The 27,588-nt window shown below is 39.5% G+C and overlaps 1 protein-coding gene across 10 annotated transcripts in view; it reads right to left on the reverse strand.

Annotated features, from left to right (window-relative positions):
• Positions 1–204: 204 nt before the first annotated feature.
• KDM6A (lysine demethylase 6A) overlaps positions 205–27,588 on the reverse strand; it is a 281,963-nt gene continuing 254,579 nt past the window's right edge. For 8 of the 10 annotated variants that reach the window (XM_014069580.2, XM_014069584.2, XM_014069582.2 and 5 more), the window contains 7 exons: positions 26,470–26,618; positions 23,535–23,649; positions 22,123–22,310; positions 16,416–16,557; positions 14,482–14,608; positions 12,227–12,397; positions 205–1,811 (listed from right to left, as the gene is read on the reverse strand). In XM_014069580.2, coding sequence (XP_013925055.2) covers positions 1,782–1,811; positions 12,227–12,397; positions 14,482–14,608; positions 16,416–16,557; positions 22,123–22,310; positions 23,535–23,649; positions 26,470–26,618 — 922 coding nt within the window. In that variant the 3' untranslated portion in view covers positions 205–1,781. Of the gene's footprint in view, positions 1,812–12,226; positions 12,398–14,481; positions 14,609–16,411; positions 16,558–22,122; positions 22,311–23,534; positions 23,650–26,469; positions 26,619–27,588 lie in introns of those variants that run through there. The other 2 variants (XM_087721735.1, XM_087721739.1) reach the window with 1 other exon arrangement.

Consider the following 27,588-nt stretch of genomic DNA (forward strand, 5'->3'; position numbering starts at 1 on the left):
GAAACTGGTTTTGGTCACAGTTATTTCTGATTTTCCTCTTATCCTTCTGCAGGCATGATCTACTGAGAACAATATAGGAACCATTATTTCAACAAATCTTGATTATTTCTTTCAACAACACCAAATATAGTAAGACATTTATGGAACTTAACAATTATCAGTTCAATGCAAAAGTTTATGAATCAGTAAACTAATCCACTGGGATGAACAAAGAACTTGGATTTCAATTTAATGGGTTTTCATGTGACAGGTGAAGCATTTGGGAGCAACTGGATAAAAAGAAATATTATCAGTAATTTTAAACAAAGAACATGCCCTAAAGGACACTAATGCTTTAAAAATTTATCAGTGATTAAATTACATAATAAGCAAAAATATAGCATGATTTGTACTTAAGACAATGTAGCCATATGCTTGCTAAAAAACAACTGGAATGTACATTTCTTATTTTGGTTAGGTAAAGATATCATTCTCAAACTATTTCCTGTATAACTCCTTACTAAATTCCAAGGTGCCTAAATTGAATCTTCAAAATCTCATTAAGTTATATTTCATTGGAACTGCTAACTAGGTTATTTCATTTATTACTTCTACAATTTGGCATCAGCTATTAGTCTGTCATTGCAGGAAGTGCAATTTAACAATAAATCACTGGACATATATCTTGAATATATGCACAATATTTACAGTAGACATCTCAATTCTACCATATATATGTAAAACTTAAAAACAAGAAAAAGTTAGGCTCTAATCTTTCTACATATATTTATATTCAATTTTATATATATTTATATATATTTATATATTTATATATATTATATACACACACACAAAAGAGTATATATAAAATATATATAATCAGATTTTTAAAAAAATCAACAATAATGGGGCCATGTACATAATTTTTTAAAACTCAAACAATACAAAACTTTAAACATTAAACAATTTTAATAAAAGTTTCTGTACAATGCTAATCAGTTTTATTTACATATAGAAAATGTAATAGGAGTAATGTTTGAAATTACAGAACTCCTTAAAATTTCAATGGCAGGTAATCTGGAAAAAATAACAGCATTCCATTCACAAATATTTTCAAGCAATAAATATGTATTTATAAATAGTGTAAATTTACATCAAGATTAGAAACAAAATCACAAATCTGAAGTTTATTCTTTAGTCTATGTGCAACCCATTTATCTTTGTGACTTGGCTGTTAATTTTTTAACATTTTATTTAGGAAAGAAAAAGTAACCATCGTGGTTTCAAAACAAGAGAGAATAACATAAAAGCAGTAGAAAAAAAGTATCACCTAAGTTTCACATTAAAAAAAGTAGCCCAAAGAAAGACATAAAATTCTAACTACCTTACATAGAAAGGACCAGCTAAGCTGATACTTTTCCAAGAAGAGGGGGGGGGGGACTTTGAAGGGGAGTGGGATACAGAATTTGATGAAACCAATTCATTAGCCCAGAAATAGAGAAATAGAAAAAAGGTGGTCTTCAAGTCAGTAGTCTGTATAATGTTGCCAGTTTTGTCAGATATATACAAACCATGGGATTTTTTTTTTCAATTCAGTTGAATGAGCTTTCTATTTTTTAAAATTCTGGAGTAGGAGCTGTGCTCTCTCCTGTCCAGTTGGTTGACACTCCACACTTCGAAGGTTGCATAGACACAGCTTTCAGCCAGCAGCCTTATGGGGTCGCTACAAAAATCCGTGGTGCAGAACTGGGTCACTTCCTGAATATCAGAAAAGATTTTATATAAATGTCCTTGGAAATATGTCAAGATGAAGATGATGGCAATGGAGGTGCCTGAAAAGAGAAAGCACATCAGATTTACCTTTTTTTTTCATGTACTATAGGACAAGTGTCCAGTACATACAGAATATTGACTTGACCTACAGTGTGTGTGTGTGTGTGTGTGTGTGTGTGTGTGTGTGTGTGTATGTATGTGCAACACTTTGTAATTTCAGTAGTGATTAAGTAAATGAATATTTTAGAACCATATGCAATCTTGCATTACTATAACCTATAATGCAATTAAAGCTTCATTTATGTAAGACACACATTTTGATTATCACCATCAAAGTAGGCTCTTCTGGACAGTTTTATGGACAAGAAATCTATATATCTAAAAAACCACATTGTCAGTGTTCATAAGAGTGGAAAGCGATACAAGAAAATAGCTAAAGACTATTGTCTCCACTAATGTGGTCTGGATGACATTGTAGAAATGGACAAAATGCAATCCCACTCATATTTTTCCCAAAACCTTCAAAAAAGTTCGGTTCCACCACAAAACCGCGGACGACAAAATCGCGGTCGACGAAAGTGCGTATGTGACGTCATCACAGCGCGACGAAAAAGATCGAAAAATGTAAAAATAAAGCGAAAACCTTACCCTAACCCCCCCAAACCTAACCCTAAACCTAACCCTTAACCTAACCCTAAACCTAATCCTTAACCTAACGAAAAACCTAACGCTAACCCTTAACCTAACGCTAAACGTAACGCTAACGCTCTAAACCAAACCCTAACCCTTAACCTAACCCTAACCCTAACCTAACCCTTACCTTTATGTGAATTGGCTTGCTGTAATTTAATTATTATTTCAATTTTTCGATCTTTTTCGTCGCGTTGTGATGACGTCACATACGCGATTTCGTCGACCGCGCTTTTGTGGAACGCGGTTTTGACGGGTCACGAAAAGTTCTTCAACAAAAATCATTCCAAGAGTAAGGTATACAATGTACCAGGATGTAAAATAAAACTCCGGAGTAAATGGCAAAAGATTTGAAAGCTATCACAATGATGCACAAATGGGATGATACCAGGAAGAAAATCCTTGCTACATGGACAATTTTTTGAGACAGTGTTCTGAGGAAAAGAGGAGTTGAAAATGACATTTTTTACATGAATTATTTTAAAGAAAATAATACTTTCTATTCCATTTTTTTAAAAAAAATCCTGTGAAGCATGATAGTGGGGCCATTTTGTAGTCTCAGGACTTTAACAAGTTAGCATCATTGAGAAAACTGTTATTAGAAATTTCCACAAGATAATGTTATGATATCTGTGAGTCAAAGCTTAAGCTAATGTGGTTCACACATCATGACAAAAATCCTGGAGCATTTTAGGATGACCGAGTCCACACCTTGATTTTAATTCAAGATACTGGAAAGACCTGAAATGAACAGTTTATGGAAAACAGTCCAAAAATACGAATCAATTTAAGCAGTTTTGCAAAGAATAATGGACCATAGTGCCTCCAGACCAATATATGGGGTTCATCGACAGGTAAAAAAATATTAGTTTGAAATCTATTACACAGAGTACCATCATTACTAAATTAAAAGTTTTCCCTGCTTTCCCCAAAACAAGCAGTGAATCATAGGTGCATGTTGTATTTTTAACCAAATCTATATGTTGTGGGGGTTTTATTTTCAACCAAAATGTATTTATATATTAATATGACTTTGATGAAGCTCAGATCACATTGTAGGTGAAAATATGCAGGATATGCATTAATGCAAGATCTAAAAAGTTCAGTTTCTGTCATTCCCATAATCAAAGGACTTTTTAACATTTTACTCAGCTTTCCATCCTTCCAAGGTGGGTAAAATGAGAAACCAAATTGTTGGGAGTAATATGCTGACTCTGTAAACTGCTTAAAGAGGGCTGTAAAGCGGTATATGTTTAAGTGCTATAAATTGCTATTTATTTTAGTTCATTTAGAGACACATATCCTTCAAACTAACATAATCTTCCTAACTTCTCATGTGTGAAAGCTCTAGCTTTCTTGTCCTCTGCCTGTTTCAAACTTTATTCTTAGAAGTTCAGAAATTACCTGAATTATTGCAGGAAATTATTTTGAAAGATCCAGACAAGTAAAAGGTGGAAATCATTGAAACCAGTGGTGGGTTTCAATTTATTTTACTACTGGTTCACTCATGCGCATGTGCAGAAGCATCCGGGTGGGCGGGCAGAGCTTTCCGCCATTGCCACTACCCGTTTGCCCGATCTGGGGCAAACTGGCAGAAACCCACCTCTGACTGAAACTAACAGTTAAGTACATTAGAATAAGGTAAATTAAAAGCCAAATGCTTGAATCTGAGGGGATGCAGAACTTGCTTTGATTTTCTTTTAACAAAATGGGGCACTCTCCAGTTTATCAAGAAAGGTAGGAGCATATTAAATAAAACCACAATATTACTTGCAGAAGTGCAACAATATTAAAAGAAACTTCCCATGACACTGTACAGAAAACCAATTGATGGGTTAAGAAATGGAGGAAAGGCCCAGGTTAGCCAAGAAGAATTTGCTTTGAAATTTTTGGTATTTTTGGTATTTTTTGGTATTTATTGGACATTTATAGGCCGCCCTTTTCCCTGAGGGGACTCAGGGCGGCTTACAATCAAAAAGGAAGGGGAGTGTAAGACAATACAAAAGAAGTGTGAACAAAAGTAAATTAAACAGTAAAACTCAACATTCACTCAGCATTCGGGGGGGGGGGGGGTAAAAGTAAACTTATCCCCAGGCCTGACGGGCTAGCCAGTTCTTGAGGGCTGTGCGGAAGGCCTGGACAGTGGTGAGGGTACGAATCTCCACGGGGAGATTGTTCCATAGTGTCGGAGCCGCAACAGAGAAGGCTCTCCTCCGAGTAGTCGCCAGTCGGCACTGACTGGCGGATGGAATACGGAGGAGGCCAACTCTATGCGATCTGATGGGACGCAGGGAGGTGATTGGCAGAAGGCGGTCTCTCAAATAGCCAGATCCACTACCATGGAGCGCTTTATAGGTGGTGAGTAGGACCTTGAAGTGCACCCGGAGATCGACAGGTAGCCAGTGCAGCTCACGGAGGATCGGTGTTATGTGGGTGAACCGTGGTGCGCCCACGATCACTCGCGCGGCCGCATTCTGGACTAGCTGAAGTCTCCGGATGCTCTTCAAGGGCAGCCCCATGTAGAGCACATTACAGTATTCCAGCCTGGAGATCACAAGGGCTCGAGTGACTGTTGTGAGGGCCTCCCGATTCAGGTAGGGCCGCAACTGGCGCACCAGGCGAACCTGGGCAAATGCCCCCCTGGTCACAGCTGAGAGATGGTGGTCAAAAGTCAGCTGTGGATCCAGGAGGACTCCCAAGTTGCGGGCCCTTTCTGAGGGGTGTAAGTTTTATCCCCCCAGCCTGAGTGATGGTATGTTGGTCAAATTTTTGGGAGGGAAACACAACAGCCACTCGGTCTTGTCTGGGTTGAGTATCAGCTTGTTTGCTCTCATCCAGTCTTTTACGGCTTCTAGACCCCGGTTCATCACGTCCACCGCTTCATTGAGTTGGCACGGGGCGGACAGATACAACTGTGTATCGTCCGCATATTGGTGGTATTTTATCCCGTGCCTTCGGATGATCTCGCCCAGAGGTTTCATGTAAATGTTAAATAGTAGGGGGGATAGGACCGACCCCTGCGGCACCCCATAAGTTAGGGGCCTCAGGGACGATCTCTGCCCCCCCACCAACACCGACTGCGACCTGTCTGAGAGATAGGAGGAGAACCACTGCAAAACAGTGCCGCCCACCCCTATCTCCCGCAGTCATCGCAGAAGGATACCATGGTCGATGGTATCGAAAGCCGCTGAGAGGTCCAGGAGAACTAGGATGGAAGCATGGCCTCCATCCCTAGCTCTCCAGAGATCATCGGTCAATGCGACCAAAGCGGTTTCTGTGCTGTAACCGGGTCTGAAGCCAGACTGGAAGGGGTCAAGATAGTTAGCTTCCTCCAAGGTACGCTGAAGCTGGAGAGCCACCACCTTCTCAACAACCTTCCCTACAAAGGGGAGGTTGGAGACTGGACGATAGTTATTAAGAACAGCTGGATCCAAGGACGGTTTCTTCAGGAGGGGTCTCACCACCGCTGTCTTGAGCGCGGTGGGAAAGTACCCCTCCCGAAGAGAGGCGGTAACAACCGCCTGGATCCAGCCTCGTGTCACCTCACTGCTGTTGGCAACCAGCCAGGAGGGACACGGGTCCAGTATGCAGGTGGAGGCACTCACAGCTCGCATAGCCTTGTCCACATCCCCGGAGGCAACTTCCTGAAACTCAACCCAGAGATGGTTTGCCAAGTCTTCTCATTGTGTCTCGGCTGGATCTACTGGGGTGGAGTCCAGGTCCGCTCGAAACCAGGCAACTTTGTCCGCCAAGAACTGGACATACTCCTCAGCCTTACCCTGTAAGGAGTCCCCCGTCTCCCTCCTATTTAGGAGGGAGCGGGTTATCCTAAACAGGGCGGCTGGGCGGGACTCGGCGGACGCTACCAAGGAGGCAATATATGTTCTTTTTGCTGTTCTTAAAGTCCGAATATACTCCTTGGTGCATGCTGTTAAAAGTGCCCGTTTCGACTCGGACCTATCGGACCTCCACGAGTGCTCTAGGCGTCTCCTCCGGCGCTTTACCTCCCGGAGCTCCTCAGTGAACCAAGGAGGCCTCCGGGGGCCGCTGACCCGGAGGGGCCGTAGCGGCGCAATCCGGTCTAGAGACTCCGAAGCTGCCAAGTGCCAGGCAGCGACGAGGGTCTCCGCCGAACTGTGGGCGAGGGTATCAGGAATAACCCCAAGCTCCGTCTGGAACCTAACAGGATCCATCAGTCGCTTGGGGCGGAACCAGCTGGTCGGTTCCTCCTCCCTACGGTGGGGGTTTGGCCTCCAGAAGTCTAGCCTCAGTAGGTAGTGGTCTGACCACGACAGGGGTATGATCTCATTACCCCTCAGACCAAGATCGTAACTCCACTGCTCCGAGAGGAATACGAGGTCGAGCGTGTGACCCGCTGAGTGAGTTGGGCCTCGGATTACTTGAGTCAAGCCCATGGCTGTCATGGAAGCCATGAACTCCTGCGCTCCATCAGAGTGTTCACCGAGCGAAGGCAAGTTGAAGTCCCCCCAGAACTATAAGTCTAGGGAACTCAACTGCTAGCTCGGCTACTGACTCGAGGAGCGAGGGGAGGGCTGCTGCAACGCAGTTGGGAGGCAGGTACGTAAGCAGCAGGCCCACTTGACCCTTGAGGTCCAGCTTCACCAGCAGGGACTCACACCCGACAAGCTCCGGAGCAGGGCTCCTACGAGGTACTAAAGACTCCCGGACTACAATAGCCACACCGCCACCCCTTCCCTGGGCTCTCGGCTGGTGTAGCACCTGAAATCTGGCTGGGCACATCTCAACGAGGGGGACTCCTCCCTCCGTGCCCAGCCATGTTTCAGTAATACATGCCAGGTCTGCGCCCTCATCAGTTATCAAGTCCCGGATGAGGGGGGCCTTATGAACGACAGACCTGGCATTCAGCGACAGCAGCCTGAGACCAGGATCCTGAGTACTCGCGCCATCTGACCTTGGAGTGGGACTCCTAGGGCCGGAAGGAGGGATCTCTATGACACAGCGAGCCCTCCTTCCCCGATGATGGCCTGCCCTAAAGTCCCCGCCATATCTGCCTCTCCCTGTTATGACCGCAATGCTCCGACCCTCTCCCGTGGATATAGCCCCCCCAACCACCCCGGTGGCCCCCGCATACCCCGCCAGGTCCTCCGAATCACTCATACCCAAACTCTCACACAAACAGTCCTCACTGAAAAAGTTAAAACACCAATACAACTATATAATAATAAAAGTGAGATCATTCATATCATCTCAAGCAATCCCATGCACTCAACATACCGATTAAAAGAAATATAGGAAAAAGTCGCGCAGGTTCACAGCGTCTGTGTTAAGTTCGTAATAGTCCGGAGGTGCCTTCCACCTCTCCTGAGGAGGGTAGCACCTTAATGGGAGCTCCGCTAAGGAGACCAATATTGTCCAAGGGGGGGAGGGTGGGGGACAAGGTGGATCTGGGCAGCAGCTGTAACAGGGGGAGTCAAGGGGCTAACCATAGTGAAGAAAGTCTGATGGTTAAGTTCAATTCCAGCCATCCCCTTGATGTTATTTCCAGGTTAAGTCCTAGGGTGGGGAAAGAATATCTGTCTCTGATGGAAAAAGATAGGGGGGAGATGTTCTAATCACCAATCGCACTCTCCTTCAATTCCGTCCCCTCGAGCAGTTTCCTCCCTCACCAGTTCTCCTCCATCTCTATTATTCTATTATTCTGCTAATTTTCTGGAATGTTGAAGAGGATAAACAGATATGCTCACCTAGAACCTATTTTAACTTTTTCCAGAAGGGGACCTATATTGAAATATATCTAAGCAAAGCAATTGACAAAATGAGGGTGTCAAGAACGGTTTTTCAAGCCTAATGCATTTTAACTTGCCAATGAATGGGGGGGGGGAATGGGATAACAGAGATGGAATGTAGAGAATGTATGTAGAGATCCTGAGAGCTTGAGCCAGCAAGGTTACTGCTATAGGTGCTTGAGAAAGAGATGGACCATTCTCATAATAAAAGAGTGTCTCATAATTGGACAATGTGATCAACAAGGGTGGGAAGAAAGAAAAAGGATTGCGTTTTTTTTGTATTTGTGCAGGAAACCAGAGCTGGTTTCATTTCTTCTGTACCAAAATGGTGCATCCAATAAAGTTTTACTTTTGGGAATTCTTAATTCTCCCAAGAGTGTTTCCTTGTTTTGGGTTTGCTAATTGGACAGTTAATGGGTGGGGGGCACAATCCAAGTCATCAAGAGATGGATAAGGAGCATATGACCAACATAAATGAATTTAAGCCTCCAGGATCAAACCAATTACATTATAGGAACTTGCAGATTTCACCTTGGAGCTATTTTCTTTGATTTAGGAGAAATAATGGAGGTGAGGCATGGTGCTTACACTTTTAACAAGGGGAAACAAGACATTAATAAGTAATAACTATTACTTATTTTAACTTGATGTTAAAATTAAGCAATAATTTTGGATTATTTAGCAATTGATCTATCAACATTTAGAAAAGAATGCAGTGCATAGAGACAGCTACCATGAGTTTATCAATAAACTAGACAATCTGTGTCCCATTGATTTGTTTCAAAGATATTTCCTTACCAGATTCCTCAATGACTTCAACAATGACAGCACTTTTAATGTATTGCCTACACTGGAAAAGCTGAGATTGATTAAAAGGTATATCTGCCTTGAAAATAGGCCACGTTGAACTGTATAACACAGACAAAATCAGCATCGGAATAGTTTATGACATTTTGTATTATGTCATAAACTGCTTCGTGATGTTTATGTCATAAAATATTTCATACAATTTGCAAAATTTCAATTCCACAGGAGTAATGGATTCCTGGTTTTGAATACATTCTATAAGTTAGACCATTGGGGATACTTTTGTTCAAAAGGTTTCGCCCTATGATCTACCATTTTCCTCAGTTAAAAGATCCAGGAACCAGAGCTTTTTAATAGTAAATAAAGGTAAAGGTTCCCCTTGCAATATGTGCTAGTCGTTCTTGACTCTAGAGGGCTGTGCTCATCTCCGCTCCAAAGCCGAAGAGCCAGTGCTGTCCGAAGATGTCTCCGTGGTCATGTGGCCAGCATGACTAAACACTGAAGGTGCACGGAACGCTGTTACCTTCCCACCAAAGGTGGTTCCTATTTTTCTACTTGCATTTTTACATGCTTTTGAACTGCTAGGTTGGCAGAAGCTGGGACAAGTAACGGGAGCTCACTCCATTACGTGGCGCTAGGGATTCGAACCACCAAACTGCCAACCTTTCTGATCGATAAGCTCAGCATCTTAGCCATTGACCCACCGCGTCCCCATTTAATAGTAAATAGATTGTACCTAATTAGCCCAATTTCCTTTTCATAGAGTGAACAGTTTAAATAGCTATGGAATGTGGTGGTCAATCCTCTGTATTTGTATTGACCAGATCTCATGCAGAACATTGCAAATGGCTTTGGACACTGCATAAAGGAAAGATATTGAAAACTGAAGGGTATCCAGAGGAAAGCCATCAAGATGATCAGGAGACTGGAAGGAAAAAATATATAATGAACAGTTGGGAAGAACTGGGTATACTTGGCCTGAAGATGAGAAGCCTAATAGGAGACATGGGGCAGAACTGTTTTGAAAGACAGATAAGAAACACTATATTTATATTACAAATAAGTAGCTTTTGACTAGACTTGGAAAAAAGATCCCATTAGTAAATGTTTCTGAACAATAAACAGGATTGTTCAAGAAGTAGTAAACTTCTTTCACTCAAGGATGGGGTGGGGATGTTAAAAATAATTTGAATAGCCATTTGTTAATGGAATATTGTAGTAGTGGATTCTTGTAAGGCGTAGAAACTCGGATAGGATGATCTCCAAGATCATATCCAGTGCTTACATTTACAAATGCATAATTCTCTACTTTTCTGTTATATTACTTCCATGGGAGCAAGTCTACTTGCTGAGTTAGGACATGGGAAATAATTTAAAATCTCAAAATATTGTAGCAAATATTTTTCTATGGGGTAAGGAGAACACAGCCAATATTCAGCTGATAGCAGGCCAGTTTCATACTGCATTAAAAAGAAAAAAAGAGAAGTTTCTTGTTAAATGTGGCTCTAAAACTGCTGAATGAAATTACTGGTAGTATTCTTCACTTAACGAATCTAATTTGGACCGGCAATTATGATGCTAAGCAAAGCAGTTGTTAAGTGGAAAAATGACTGCAATTGTGCTTTCTGAGTGAAAAAGACAGACTCCTATATTCAGTTTTACATCAACTTTTTTTTTTGCCTCCTAACCACTTTCCAGTCCTTTGGCATGGTTGAATGCCTGTTTACTATCTTGTACACATTGAAAAAATGGGATTGTACAGGCAGTCTAGGACTGGTAGCTACAGGAGTATTGCACAAACAAGCTCTCTTATAATTCCATCCTTTCCAATTTCTTCATTCTGTGAGAAGGTGAGAAACAGTCAGGCAAAGGAGAGATTGTCTACAGACATTGCTTCTTCCTCACCTTGTCGAGTGAAGAGATTGGAGAGGAAGGAAGTGTAAGAATATAATCTGTTTGCAAGCTGTCTGCTGCTCCTAGCTCCAAGAGGATGACACAACTGCATCACTCTTGATAAATAGAACAACCTATTCTGTTACAATCCCTTTGAAGGAAAAAAAACCCCAGGACAACATATACTGACTGAAATGGTGATCGTGTAATTAAGGGACATTGTGGAGGTTGTAAATTGGCCATAAACTTATTTTTTCAGCAACATCATAATTTTGCTGGCAAAGTTGGCAAGGAAGGACTATCTGTAATTATCAGGAAGTCAGCTTTTTCCTTAACTTTTAAATGAACAAGATGTAATGTGTTTTATTATGCATTTTTAATTTAGTTTAGTTAATTGTCATTGCATCTCATACAATGAAATTAAATGCTATCTTCAGTGTACATAACTATAAAAATAAAACACAAATACATATCCTTCACATTCTACACAACTAAACTGAAAACTCCTGATATTGCATTAATATTGCATTATACAGTAGAATTCAATAAGGTTAATAACAAGGGATAGAAGCTGCTTTTCAGCCTATTTGTCCTTGTTTTTATTAACTTGTACCATCTGCCAGATGGTAACAGTTCAAAGCAAGAGTGCCCAAGATGAGATGGATCTTTAAGAATGTTTTGAATGTTCTTAAGGCAGAGGGAGCTATAAAGCTCTTCCATAGAGGGGAAAGGCAACTAATGATCCTCTGGGCAATGACATTTACCTCTGGAGGGTTATCCTACCTGCCACTGTGCAATTGGCAAACCATACACAGGTGCAGTTAGTTAAAATACTCTCTATGTATTGAGTGTACTGCAAATACCAGACTTTCTAAAAATCAAACAAAAGCAATTCTGGTTTAAGTGGCATTTAGAGAAAAGAATTAACTGGGAGATAACTCTTGGGATGACTTCAATTCCCTTCAACCACATGGTAATATCTGGAGATAAAAATAAGTAACTTTGCAATTATATTCTCTGAGCTGTATATATCCCTGCAATCTCTTCCTGATAAGTTCAGTTGCCCTGCATCTCACAGTGCCATTTCCTGGATAAGTCAGATGTCATGGAATATATGGCTATCAGGTGATTTTAAATTATTATCATTCAGCACTCAAGGAATGAATTTGCTTTATAGAAAGAATACAGATGGACATAGGTTAATTTGGAGTGATTAGTAACCTTTAGTTTTCTGAAGTTAATAATTTAAAAGCATTATTTAAACATGATTCATTTACAATAAAACATTCAAAGTACTTTCTATCTTCATCACTTACTAATGTAAATTGGTCATAGATTTGCATTAGATCCTCCATTCTGTATTGTTCTAGCACCACAAAGTTTTCCAGGTTCCCACTTATCTTCCGTGCACAGTCTAGGCAATTTACAACATAGGTTTTTTGAGAATTACTCTCATTTGTAACATAAAGCAAATTGAAGACTTCTACCTGTTGAATTACAAAAAGGTGATAAAACTAATGTTAAAATAGTAGACAAAGATATAGGGGAAATCACAGCAATTTAGGATGGACTTACAAAGACAAGGCATCACTTTCATAGAAAATAAACATACTACCATCTAAATGAGAAAAGCAGGAGCTGTAAAGGGTGTGTGTATGTGTGCGCGCGCACACGTGTGTGTGTTTAGGGATAGAAACCTATGCTCTGAATTAATAGTATTCTTCCTTTAGCCTCTGGTGATCCAAATCCTCCAAAAAATTTAATCAGCGCTCATAAAGAACATTCCATTATTTTTCTGAAAATGTAGTTTTAGTTTTAAGACTTTTTTCTGCCATCACCAGATATCTTGATAATAAACTTGAGAACTGAAATAAAATAAAAATATTTACAATTTTAATATATGAAAACACTTTTACTTCTCTCAAATATTCTTCAAAATCTTAATAAAGGAAAAGATTTCTCCATGCTGTATAATTAAAATTTCTGTACTGAAGTTTAGAAATACCTGCAACACCAAGATACTTTGGGGGTGGTACTAAGAGGTGCTATTTTCACAATTAAAAGAAGAAGTCTTCTTACTAATCTAATATTTTGTGGAAATAGATTAGTAATGCACTTATCAGGTTATCATCATGCCTATGTTTATGGATCAGCTACAGTTACTTTTAATATATGAAACATTATGATTTGTAGATAACATAATCTGGTACTTTATTAAGTACTTAAGTCTTTGTTTTTAAAAGGAGAAAAATCTTGGAAATTTCATTTTTCTACTTAGGATTCAGCAATACGGCACCAAAATGCTACTAGGTAATGTCTACTGTTACTTCCTTATCCATCCCCCAAATTAAATAAATTTAATAAAAATGGTCAGAATGTAATGAGGTGTTCCAAACCTTACAAGATTTCTATGTCCTTCAAGGAGATCTTGGCCATGCAACTTTTTTTAAAAAAGGTATTTTTAATTTTGTGCTGTTCATAACTTTTTCTGAAATTATGCAAAAGGTTTTTTGTATTCTGTTTTAGATTCACCTGATGAGTTTCTATATTTGTTCATCAAAGCATGCTTTTCACAGTTCAGAGAACATAGATGTGAGATTAGTTTTATAATAAATTACTACATGAGATTTACTGGCATTGTTTCTTATACTTCACTAAGTGAGTGAAGTATTGGATTTTTCTAGTGAATTGAATTCACTTTCCAGTTAATACAAAATAGTGAAATGTTTGCTTAAAACAGGGACTTGAATGATGGCTTGAAGCCAGATTTGGTGACAGGGAGAGGTTAAAGAATAATGGGTAGCCAAAGGCTCCTATTTTTATTTCCTTTCTCCCTTCAAAAAATGGAATAACTGCACCACCCAAAATCTGTTAGTTTGGGTGTAAAATATCCTCAATATGATTTAGCAGTATTCTGGGTTTGTTTTGCAAAGTGGGTTGTTACTTTTGCTTTATAGGAATTTGTAATTCAACAATGAAGAAAGGTTTTGCTATATCTAAGCTTAAATGTAGAAAAGGTATATACAAGCATACTGTATATGCACTTATCTACTGCATTTCTTTTCAGTGACAAGCTGAGGGATTTTATTTCCCACTTATTTAACTATTTCATGTTATTAGGCTCTTTTTCAGACATTTTCTGTTAAATGTCTTAGAACTTATTGATTAAAGGCTACAATGAACTTCCCCCCACCCCCAAAAATTAAAGTATTTGTATGATCTGTAATTTATATGCTAAAAATGGTCTATGATTTCATTTGTGACCTCATAAAAATGAAAAACTGTATAAAGGAACTCATAAAAATGTGTTACTACTTACTTCAAAATGTACATCTTTTTATACCTTGCATTAAATAGAAACTTTTGATATTTAACATCACACCTAGAAAAATAATTTGTTACAGCTAGGTCCGAAGAAGAACATTTTACATGAAAATGAGTAGGTTAAAGAAGAGTTTAAAATTACCACCATCTACAGAGAATACAAGAGAAATTAGTAAAAGCTTTTAAGAATATGTTTTCAAAAGAAATTCAAGGAATATTAAACCACAGCACACGTATATTTACTAACCTCACATATGTTACAATAATGAGCTGGTTCTTCTTTTGTTCTCCCATGCCATACAATCTCCTTTCCTGCAGCAATTAGAGCTTCCCTCAAAGTCTGACATTGCTTGAGAGTTCTCAACAGGCAATACCTTAAATATTAATTAATTTAATTAATTAGTTTAAAAATATGGAATGTGATTATATGAATTTGATTTTGAGCATTCACAAATATTCCACAAGAATCTTTGGATTAGATGATCTCATTTTTCAAATCTATGCAATCTTCTCCACTGCACATACCCATCTTCACTTTTCCTCCTTATTTATCTTGTGATGGGATAGCAAAAACATTAATATCTCTTTCTGTTCCAATTCCTCTATCGGGATCCATAGAAATACACTAAAGTAGCACCATTGCAGTTGTGTAGCCATTCTTGAAAAATATAGTCCTCTAGTACTCTCAAGATATTTATTAGAACTAAGAAGTTCCTGTCTTCTAAGTTTGATGTCATCGAAACGGAGGAAAGAAGAAATATTTCTGTTGCGATAACCACATCTTCTCTGGCACAATTAGAAAAAAATAATAGGGTGGTGATTTAGACTATTTAGACTCTAAATAGTTGCATTCACTTCATTTTCTTTTTACTCTTCAATCCTCCCTTTTCTGTGAGAACTGGAGATTAACATAAATCTTCACTGTACCTCATAAGTTTAATTTCACTTGGTTATTAAACTCTAAATAGTAAAGTACTATTATTTTATCTGTTCTTTATATATTTTATTTTATTTATATTTTATTTCTTTAAAATATTGTTGGGCTGCATTTAAATTTTTGTTTAAATGTATTAATGCCAGTTTAATTGGGCTAAATCATAAACAATTTGATCAATGAATTCATTCCTTTCTTATTCTTGTATCAACAATCAGCTTTACAAATGATTTGTATTTTGCTACATTTATGTAGTCATTTGGAAAATAATGTAATCATTTACTATACAGCAACTCCTTTAAATACCTGGTAACTAAGTGGAATTAGGTAGTAATAAAAAGGAAGAGGAAATTGTGCACTATATTAGCAATGGCTTCTAGAAAAGATTCAGCAAAAACTTCTCATCTTTCTTCACAATGCATACATTTGAAGGCATGAAAAAGAATGTAATATAGCTTTGACGCTTTAAAGTAGTATCACATTCACTTCCTCATCAGTACAAGATTATACATATATAGCTACCATGCCCTCCCCCACTATGATCCACAGTACAATATTAGAAGTGATTAGAAATTTGAAGCAAGAAAGGCCTTTTAGATTTGGTATGAAAAAATAGGACAAAAATGTGTTGGATGTATTCACTGAATTGAGTTATTTGTAAATAATTAAGGTGGGATACAATAAATAAATAATCAATCAATCTGTTGACAGCTCTTTAAGCCACACCTTTTCCTGGATTTACCATAGCAGAATGGTCCTAGAAAAATGCATGTGTTAAGAAATTCCAATAGGTGTAGCAAGCTGGATTCAAAGCACCTTTCCCACTTTAGATCCATATATTGCTTATTACTATATTACATATTACTATATAGCAAGTTAGTTACAGTTACTCATATACAATACTTAATCCAAATGAGCAAAAATATTAAATATTGCCAGGGTTTTCATCTTTTAATATAAAGTGAAGCATTCAGCAATTGCTATTGCAAAGCCAATAATCAAGAGATGATTTATTGCTCTTTATCAGAATACTAGATATACTGTAGTATCCTTGTTTTAATTAAGTATAAAGCAGTAGATGATATATATTTCCAAAATTGTCCTTTACAAATCAGCTACATTTAACAGTAGTAATAAGCTTTCTTCAATATTTATATTTCTGCACAAGCACCCGTAATTTGTTTCATTTAGAGATTTGTTCTTTCTACAAATAATAATTTACTAAGTAAATATATATATTGACTTACTTGATCATTTCAAAAAGCTTTGGATCTGGTACTTTGATATTTCGTGCTATGTTCCAAGAAAGATGAACCATAGGTACTACTGACTTCACACTTTGCAATTTATTCCATTCGTACCGTTCCACAGCTAATTTATATTGACAAGCTATAATGAAAATGAAAAATATGTGGATCACTTTGTTATAATGATTGTTCCATCCATCAATGAAAAAATCTAGTCATTAGCTATTTGAAACATTCTATAAAATCACTTGGCCAAAATTCTTGATTGTGTATGCCAGGGGTCTGCAACCTTAAACACTCAAAGAGCCATTTGGACCAGTTTCCCTCAGAAAAGAAAACACAGCTAGCCACAAAACCTGGGTGGGTGTGGCCAACTTGACATCACTCCCACCCAGTCACATAACCTCCCAGCCATGCCTACTGTAAGGACCTGCCTCATCCCCCCCTCTTCAAAAAAAAAAGCATAGACTCTTGACAACCTGGTATTTCAAAAGGAATCTTTTACTGAAAAGGAGTGAAAGCAAATCAACATTGAAAGCAGGCTCTGGGACCCTCGGGCTATACAATCCATGATAAAGGGACTTAGGAACCCCGCCTACTGTGGATTCCCACCAATCCACAGATGTGAAGTTGTTTTTGTACCGGCCTCTCAGAAACACAGATAAGCAGGAATTCTCAAGGATCATGTTCCCGAGTTTTAAACTGTATGCCTCCCCACCCCCTTTGCATCCTGCAAGGCGCCAGGCAATGGGTTATAAATCAGGCAAAAGGTTATATAAACATGCAAGGCAAGACATAGAAAGGAAAAAGAACAAAATGCATCAAATCCACCCCCCACCCTATTCGTCCACCGAAGAATGGCAGATACACGGATCTGACACTTCCTTTCTGTAGGAAACGGGTTTCTCTCTCCATGTGTGTGTCTCTCTCCATCTTTCTCTCTCTGTCTCATCTATCCCTCCCTCCATTTACCTATCCATCAATCCATCCATCCATCTATCCCTCCATCCCTCAATCCAACCATCTATCTATCCCTCCATCTATCTATATTCATCCATCCATCTATCCCACCATCCATCCCTGCATCCCTCATCTACCTATTTATCCCTCCATCTATCTATCCCTTCATCTCTGCATCTATCTATCCCTTCATCTCTGCATCTATCTATCCATCCCTCCATCTCTGCATCCATCCTTGCATCCCTCCTCCCTCTATCTATCCCTCCACTCCTCCATTTATCTATCTATCCCTCCCTCCATCTATCTATCTCCCTGCATTCATCTTACCTCTATCCCTCCATCTTTGCATCCATCCTTGCATCCCTCCTCCATCTATCCTTGCAGCCCTCCCTCTATTTATCTATCTATCCATCCCTGCATTCATCTACCTATCTACCCACCCATTTATCTCCCATCTCTGCATCCCTCCCTTCCTCTATCTATCCATCTCTATCCTTCCACCCCTCTATGCATGCATGCATCCATCTTTCTATCCCTCCATCACTGGATCCCTCCCTCCCTTTATATATCTATCCCTCCCTCCATCTATCTATCCATCCCTGCATTCATCTTACCTTTATCCCTCCATCCATCTCTGCATCCATCCTCCCTCTACCCCTCCATCTCTGCATCCCTCCCTCCATTTATCTATCCCTCCCCCTCCATCTATCTATCCATCCCTGCATTCATCTACCTATATATCCAGCCATTTATCCCCCATCACTGCATCCATCCCTTCCTCTATTTATCTATCCCTCCATCTATCTATCCATCCCTGCATTCATCTACCTATCTATCTCCCCCCCCCCATCTATCCCTCCCTCCATCCATCTGTCCTCTCTTGCCCAGGTTCACATATTGTGTGAATCTACCCACTTGGGCTGTGGAGGGGGAGTGAAGGCTGGCAGTAAAAGCCAAATGTTGGAGATCCATGCAATATAAGGCAACTCCAACCTGGATCCTGTCGGGGAGAAAACCCCCCTTGCCTCTCCCTCTCTCTCCCTTGTTGGGGACCCGGGCAGCCTGAATGCAGCTCCCATCTTGGAGGTGGACAGCAAGCAAACAAATGTAGCTTTCCAATTGGGAGGCGGCAGGGCAGAGCCCCGCCTCCAGCTGGTGAGAGCAGAGCTGGCAGCGCATGCACCTTCCCTGCCGCTTCGCTGGCTGGGAGGGATGCATGAGTGAAATGGTTGGAGCCGCTCTCGGTGGAGTTTGAAAAGCAGGCTTAGCAGTGCTGTGGAGGGGTCAGGAGGGTATGCACGTGCAGGGAGACCTTCCTCAAGCGAGCAGCTGGGCATGGCCAAAGGGCAGCGAAGGTGGCCGCTTGCTTGAGGAGGCTCTTCCTATGCTTGCGCATCCTCCTGCCCCCGCCACAGCCAGCCAGGGGGGGGGGAGAGAGAGAAACACACACGGGGACATAGAGAGAGGGGGGAAACTGGCTGACGGGTGAGCATTTGGTGAGAGTGCTTTGGCTTTCTCCGAGCCTGACCTGGGGTGGGCATGCAAGGTTTGGTGGGGCCAGCCCCCTTTTCCCGCTGTCCTGAGCTTCTTAAAACCACAGCTGGGAGCTGCGGGCCCATCACACTTTTCAATGTCTCCTCCTCCTGGATCTCATTCTCACCCCAGCAGCAGCCCTCGTGTTAGCGAGGCCAGCGTAGATCGCAGCCGGGTCGGACCACTGTCTTGGGGCGGAGAGCAGGTTGTGCATCTCCCCAAACGCCTGAGGCATGCCCAGCATCAAGAAAGGCTGGAAGAAGCTCCAAGAGAAGTGAGCGCCGGAGAATAAGCCCTGGCCGCTTCTCCTTCCTCCGCCGTCACCCTTATCTTCTCAAGCCAGACAAGGGAGGCGAGGGAGAGAGGTGGAGCAAGCCAGTGATGGGACAGGAAGCTGCAGCAGAGGGCCCAAAGAGCCGCATGTGGCTCTGGAGCCGTGGGTTGCTGACCCCTGGTATATGCCAAATAAAATGTCAAAGACACAAGTGAACATTTACAGTGAGGCATTTTAATTAGTTTTTAGTTTACTTTATTGTCATTGCACATGGTACAACAAAATTAAATGCCGTCTTCAGTGTACAAGTTTTTGTTCACATAAAGGCTTAAACTTCCCCCTTTGCTCTTGCCAGATTCACTATTCCTGTTCTGCCGGTGAGCTATGTAGCCTTCCAACTCAACAGCTGCATCCAGAATGAGTGAATGAAGCCAAGTTTCTGTGATTAGCAAAACACAGCAGTTCTTGATGTATTTAGTCTTTGCAATATGTATATCCTTAATTCATCTATTTTAACAAAGGAGATCTTGCATTGGTAAGAAATATACTTAGAATTGAAGGCTTGTGTGGAAACCTACTCAGCTTAAAAAGAATGCCTGCACGACATATTAAAGGCAAATAAAATGAAATTTCAAAATATGAGTTATCAAAAAAAATCTAAACAGGGCCTTTTGTGACAAAACCATATTGACAAAACCATACGTTGGGTTTAAGTACCAATAACACAGAATATGGTTGGAAGAGACCTTGGAGGTCTTCTAGATGCAAGAGATCTATACCATTCTTGGCAAATGACCATCCACTTTCTTCTTGAAAATTCCCAGTGATGGTGCACCCACAACTTTTGGAAGCAAGCTGTTCCACTGATTAATTGTTCTGACTGTCAGGAACTTTATCTTTAATTCTAGGTTAGACATCTCTTTAATGATCTTTTACCTGCTAATTCTTGCCCTCAGGTGCTTTGGAGAATAGGTCAACCTCTTCTTCTCTGACAGTGCCTCACTACCTTCAAGTGCTGGAAAACTGCATTCATATTTTCCCTACTCTTTTTCTTTGTTACACTAGATATACCTGGTTCCCTCAATCATTAATTCATAAATTCCAGATCCCCTATCATCTTTGTTGCTGTTCTCTGCACTCTTTCTAGTATCTGATTTTTTATTTTTGCTTGATTTTTTTTCTTGTTTCTCACACATTGAAAGAAAAATATTTTACGTATTTGTTGCAAATCTTAGTTCATTCTGAGTCTCAGCTTTCCTGATTCATCCTGGGCTATTTAGTGGTATTCTGTTTTAGTTTTATGTCCCTCTTTCCATTTTTAACATTTCTCCTTTTTTCCTTTCCGTTTGTCAAGGAGCTCTTTATGCAACCATGCTGGCTTCATCTGGGGCCTCCAGTTTTCCCCCCTCTGTGGTATTATGTTATATTGGGCTTTTATACTTTCATTTTCCAGAATTTCCCAAGCACCTCATTTTCTCCTTCCCTTTAGGTTTTCTATCATGGAATTTTTCCTGAAGTCTTAGTTCGTTGAAGTCATCTCTCCTAAAGTCTAAGACAGTAGTTTCACTTAGTTCAATTAGTTGTGCCTGCATTATGTTGAATTCCAGTATGATATGGTCACTTTTCCCCACAGTTCCCACAACTTCAATCCACTCCATCATTTCATCTCTGTTAGTATTAAATCCAGTACAGCTGACCCTCTAGCTCCCTCCTTTACTTTTTAGATGACAAAGTTGTCAGCTAGGCTGTTAAGAGCCTGTTTGATCACACACATACTGCAGAGCTTGTCTCACAGTTGATGTCAGGGTACTTAAAAGTCCCCCTGCACACCTTACCTAATTGATTAGCAAAAAGTTCATCTATTGCCGCTGGTTGGTTGTGTGACCTGTAGTATAGTACTTATAGCAATGTGATTCTTTTTTCGTTTTACATTAACCCATATTCAAGAAGACTCTCATCCTTGGTTTTATACATTTCTGTAGAGGTGTAGTGATTTCTTACATATAATGCAACTCCACTTCCTTTTTTTAAAGGCTTGTTTCCTTTGAACAGAAAGTGCTTAATTTTAACATAGAATTTTAAACTAAGCCACATGAATGCTTTCACATGACAGATCATAAAACCCATGACTTGGAATCAGAAAACATACTGGTAAGTTCACATATCACGCTTGAAGTTTGATTTTAGTTTAGTTTAGCATGTTTGTGAATTTAATTACTATTTTATGCAAATTATGGCATATGTGTTTTTATGCTTTGTGTATGCCGAGCATTATTTATTCAAGAAATCACAATTAACCAGCCATACCTTAGTAAGGTATGTGAACCCAGTCACAATGTGCCTCCACTAGTCCTCCTGCACCTGCTTAATAAGACTTGAAAAGTTGCCATGGGAACTAATGGCTAAAAGTTTCCTTTGAATTAGGATTGACAATTATCACTCAATTGAAATTCACTTATTCACTTATAATTGACATAAAAGTGGTTCAAAGCTGATGTCAAGGGCAAATCATAGTCTGAGAAACAAGAAAATATTCATCTGGGTCAAGTGAAAAAACAAATGAAGGAGGAAACAGCGTATTTCTGATCATTAAAATCATAATTTAGAAGGACACGGTGCTGAATATAGTTTATGATATTCTGTTCACTACTTGCTCAACCTCTAACACTTCCACATATTTTCTATTAAAATGTATTACTTTGCAAAAATATTTTAATATCATTCTAATGATTAATTCTCTTACAATGAGTTTGGTTTCTTCTGGGTGTTTTTTAAAATGGTTGTTAAGATATCAAATTATCTTATGCATTACTATAATTTCTAGTGCTACAGTTCAGTCTAATCTTGTGACTTGTAAACATATTATATATCTGTTAGAAGTTGAAAGTTCAGAAATATTTCTAAATCATTTTCCAATTGTAAGATATATCAATATCCTACCTGTAAGAGGGCCAACATTCCAGGCAATATTATTACACCAGCCAACAGCCTGAACCCAATGAACAGTTCCAGCATTTATCCACACTAGATCTCCAGGTCGTTGAATAAACCTATAAACTGGAACATTGGCTTCATACAAATCTTCCAGATTAGGCCACCAAGAACCCATTAGAAAATTCATATTGTTTCTGTAAAAGAAGAATGAATATTTGGAAAAGTTTACTTATACACAAATGCTTGCTTATGCTCAAAAGAATATTAGACTAGGAACCTCTTGCTTTATCACATGTGATCCATCTAATCTAAATATTGGCAGCAAAGTATAAGAAGCTGCTTTCTAAGAAATTACAAGGAATATGGCATAAGAGTATTTTGTGCTGGTTAAATAGATTCTAGCTAGGATGGTAACTTTTATCTACACTTGTATACCAATATTGTCATTACCTTAGAAGTTGCATAAAGATAGAAGAAAAACATAGGAGACAATGACAAGCATAACAAATATAATTAAAAAAAGAACTGTTTTAAAGAAGATTAATCTATTGAAAGATCAATTGAGGGATCACTAGAACATTTTCTGCTATATGTTTTCTATGTTTTTATATTTTAATATTCCTTCACATTTTTAATTAAAGGTCTTAATCAGAGGTGGGTTGCTGCTGGTTTGGCCCAGATCGGCCAAACCAGTAGTAGTGGCAGCAGAAGGCTCTGCCCATCTGCCTGGATGCTTCAGTGCATAAGCGCGAGCATGCATGGGAGCCCACGTGGGAGCGCGCCTGAACTGGTAGTAAAAAAATTAGAAACCCACCTCTGGTCTTAATATTTATGTTGTCAATTCCTTTTAGAATTTTGGCCTGCCACACTTTCTCTTATTTCATTATGCTGTTTCATTAGTATAGTTGATCAGAGGGAGGAATAGAAAGGAGTAGGATTGTGGAATGTGTTGTTGTCATTCTTTTCTAGAAGACCAAGGTCATCTTTTGTCTCCACACTTTTACACCTGACCTTTGGAAGCAGCTGGGTGGAGATGACAGCGTGGAAGAAGATTGGACCATGTGATGGATTTGTGGGTGTGGGGACAAGATCATGAACTTTTAACTGGGTGGAATCCCAGGAAGCTCTTAGAATTGGGATTTCACAGATGTGTTATATGTCTGATTTATTAAATTGGAACTTTAAGGATCGTTTTGCCTTGGAGTCTGATTTAATTCTACATGATACTTGGAACGCTGACATTGTATTTAAATTTATTTATATGACTGGGTATGATAAAATCATTGTCTGAAGGAGAGGAGGATCTCTAGGGGGTTTATTTGGGATTTCTGAGAATTATAGTCTGGCTCCACCTGGAGTATTATCACTTTATCATCTCTGTTTTAGAGAAAGATACACAGAGAGAATTCAACACTTACTTTTCACAGAAGTCATTCATGACACCCCAGTAATTTTCTGGAACAACAAACCATTCACAATCACCTGGGCCTATATTTATATTGACTGAGCAAAAATTGTTATTTTCCTGATGACCTAAAATTAAAACAAAATAAGTGAAGAATTATAATCACAATATAAACAATAAGGACCAATATATACATAGGAAAACAACAGAATTTTAAAGATATCAGTGTAAATTTTCATAACACTATTCTTGTTTGAAATGATATGTTTATTCAAAGCAGTGCAAAGAATGAAGGAGAAGCAAAGTCCTCCACAAATGAAACAAAAAGAAAAATAAAGAAGGAATACAAGTGTAAGTTTATACTATTGTCATCTTGGTGGTGCTTACTGTGTTTCCCTGAAAATAAGACCTAGCCTGATTTTTAAGCATGCACTCCCAAAATAAGTCCTAGTTAAGAGTCCATTCACTCCATCCCATTGTCTGTTTTTGTTTGCCTACGGCCACAATGGACCAAAACGGGTGGCCGCACGGCACATCCAGCAGTTCAGATCAAATACCTTCCGTGTGCTGGATTGTTCCATTTTTAGAAGGGGAAAGCTGGCATGGCCGTAACTGAAGAACCGGGGAGAGGTGCAGGCAGTGAGGTGGGAGTGAGGCAGGGGTCAGGGATCAGCCCCCCACCAGGCTGAAGCAGAAGAAAGAGGGAGGAAGGCACCTAAAGTGCATTGGCCTGTGTGCCTCGAATCAGTTGCAGTGTGCTGCTGTCACCGGCCTGCTAGATTGCTGCACCGCTGTCTATGTGAAAAAATAAGAGATCTCCCTTCCCCCCCTCCCCCGGAAGAAAATAAGACCGAATCATATTTTCAGAGAAACTTCGTAGATATTACAGCAGATATGGAGAGGTAGGGATTGAATCACAATTTTTCTACCAAAAAATAGGCTTTGAAGTAGTAATAAAAAAGGGAGAGGTGGCACTAAATAGTATATTTGAAGGTAGTTTTATAAATTAAAAACAGACAAGGAAGAAAGTTGACTTCAATATGCATTTCAGCATCTTTTCTAATTGCTCACAATCCATTTGGCTGTACGAAGTGTAGTCTTAAGCATTTCAATGTTCACTTCCTGACCTTCCATGTAGCAGGCGAAGTGTGCACATTCCATCATTCAAGGAATTTGCTACTTTTCACTCCACTAACTCTAGCAGGCTCTTGGTTTCTGCCACTTTGGGGCATCTTCCCTTCTTTAGCCAACTATCAGCTTAAAACTTTATGTTCTCAGGTTCAGATCTTGTATTTGGCTTCCCATCCGTGCACCCCAAATGGGAGACGGTTGTTTGTCTGTAGTTCATATCTGTGTAATTTAATTGACCTATATGGGTTCTGGCTCTTCATCTCTGACCACAGTTCTTCTAACAACCATGCTACCTCCTTTTCCACTGACCTTTTTCTTTTTTTCCCCTAGCTGTGGGTGCACAGGTAGCTTACATTCTTCCTTTCTCTGATTATGACAAAGGGGAAGAGTCTAGAAACAATAAAGTCTCATTCTTTCTCTCCTCCAAATTCAAGGGATCTGGAGGAAATCTCCAGAAAGTAAGCGTAAGATGAAAAAGCTTGACTACATAAACTATAAATACTTAACAAAGTCTAGATCAGTGATGGCTAACTTTTTTGTTGTTGGGTGCCAAAAATGCAAGGGAATATGTGCGATAGCATCAGCGTGTGCAGGTATCCATAATGCAAACTGCTTCCCCACATGCTCATGGATGCCCAAACACTCATGCTCCCCCCCCACGCATGCTGCACTGCTCGCCTCCAAGCTGAGCTTGGTATTTCCTCCAGGTTTTTTTTCCTCCAGGGGTCCAGGGCAGGCTATTTTCACCCTCCCCAGGCTCCAGGAAAGCCTGTTTTTGCCCTCCCCAGGCTCTGGAGGCTTTCCTGAAGCCTGGGGAGGGTGAAAACAGCTTTCCCTGGCCCTCCGGAGGCTTTCTGGAAGCCAGAAACAGATTGTTTCCTAACTTTCAGTAGGCCCGTTGGGCTCGTTTTCTGCCCTCCCCAGGCACTGGAGGCTTTCCTGAAGCCTGGGAAGGGCGAAAACGGCCTCCCCCAGCATTCCAGAAGGCCGAAAATCAGCTTGCTGGTGCGCACATGCGCTGCTGGAGCTGACAGCTCATGTGCCAGCAGATATGGCTCCGTGTGCCACCTGTGGCACCCGTGCCATAGGTTTGCCATCACAGGTATAAGTAGTGTATAATAAAACATAACATAATGCATTTATAAAGAATTACCACGTTTCTAAATAAAAACTAATGACAACAACTGTATCCCTGGTTATCCAATAATAGAGCATCAAAAAGCTATTTAAGAAGAAACACTTTAATGCCTTCTTGAATCCCAAGAATGAAGGGGGAAGGGTGAACCCAGTGTATTCTATCGTGTAGAACCACACAGAAGATCTCCCATTTGATCTATGCCTCATCCCCTCTTATGGTAGCAGAATCTTAAATTGGATCTCTGCATGCATTCTCAGAAAACAGCAAAATGTTGGAAAAGGTAGCGTATGTCTCTTCTTAAGAACATTGAGCCAGAAGGGAGAAGATTTGTATCACACATCTTATCATGCAAAATCACTCCCAAGTCTTAAACTCTCTCCAAGTTGTTGTTGTTGTTTTTTTTTTGAATAAGGGTGGATGGAGAACATATATTAGGAGACTAATGGTTAGTTTCTGTGAGAACAGCCTGTTGGACTACATGGACTAAGAGTCAAATCCAGCAGGGCATTGCTTATGTCATGAAGTCTAGTCATGAAGACTAGTCATTGTCTACAGCTAACCAGAATCCCCTTCTAGTGTCAATACAACCCAATGTTTTTCTGAAATGAAGCTAAAATTCATTCTACTAATGTTTTCTCCTCCAACTCCTGAAATGGAGCATGTACTTTGCATAACCTACCTGGTGTTCTGCTGCCTGGGACTTTCATATACAACTGAACTGTATTCATTCCTAAGACTGTATGACCAACATGACTAAGAAGGTTTCCTGCTGATACTACTCGCACGAAAGCAGGAAGCTTTGTAAGTTCATGTAGCTGTAGCTTCCATCTGTTACAAAACAGCAAATGAATTGGTTATATAATATTTTGGGGAACACAAAGCATTTTTATTTCCTGAATAGTTTTTAATAACTGTATATAATTACAGTAAAAATCTAAAGGAACCTTAAGCATACCAGTTGGAACCCATGAGAAAACTAAGAGCAACCAAGTGTAATAATGACAATTGAAAGGAAGAATGACATAGGTGAGTGAAAGAGAAAATTATTAAGTTGTTACAATGTATTAAAGCAACTTGTCCAAAACAAGTGTTCAAAATGAGCATACAAATCAGACACATATAAATCAAATTTAATTAATAATTCTTAAGCCATCATCTACATATATCAACCCTAAAAAGATGAGCATAAATGTCCCTTCAGTCTCTCAGCTGGGATATAATATTTAGACCTTCCACCTTTAATCTTATTCTGCAAAAATGCATGATTTAAAATATAACCATTAGTCTAATTCTAGGGAGGAAATATTTATTCTTCAGACTGTCATGGTACTGATGGTGTATGTAAATTGTCCTGATATATTTAATAAATATTACCCACAATGGATAATCAGATGAGAATTTGAGATACTAATCAATGTGGCTGGCAGCTTGGTGTTTTCTGAAAAAAATATTTTCTGAATGCTCTAAAAAACTTACTCCAGTTATTTTAGGTGGAATATAATTTTAAATAAATAATTGTCATCGATTAAGAAAAAATGATTTGAGTGAATAAAGGTGTTATTTTAAAGAAAAATCAATATCTCATTTATACATTGATCGAGAAAAATACTTGAATTGAATTTCTAATATAGAAAATAATATCTCTTTTGTTCTAGATTTTTTACATGTAAAAGCAAAAACATTCAACTTAAAAAAAACTAAATCAGGGGTGTCAAATGCAATTTCATTGAAGACCACATCAGCATTATGCTTGCCCTCAAAGGGCCAGTAGCTGGGTCGCCGCAACTAGGTGGGCGCG

Source organism: Thamnophis sirtalis, unplaced genomic scaffold, assembly GCF_051295495.1.
Source record: "Thamnophis sirtalis isolate CommonGarterSnake01/CBP01778 unplaced genomic scaffold, rThaSir2_p1.2 scaffold_8, whole genome shotgun sequence".
Lineage (NCBI taxonomy): Eukaryota > Metazoa > Chordata > Lepidosauria > Squamata > Natricidae > Thamnophis > Thamnophis sirtalis.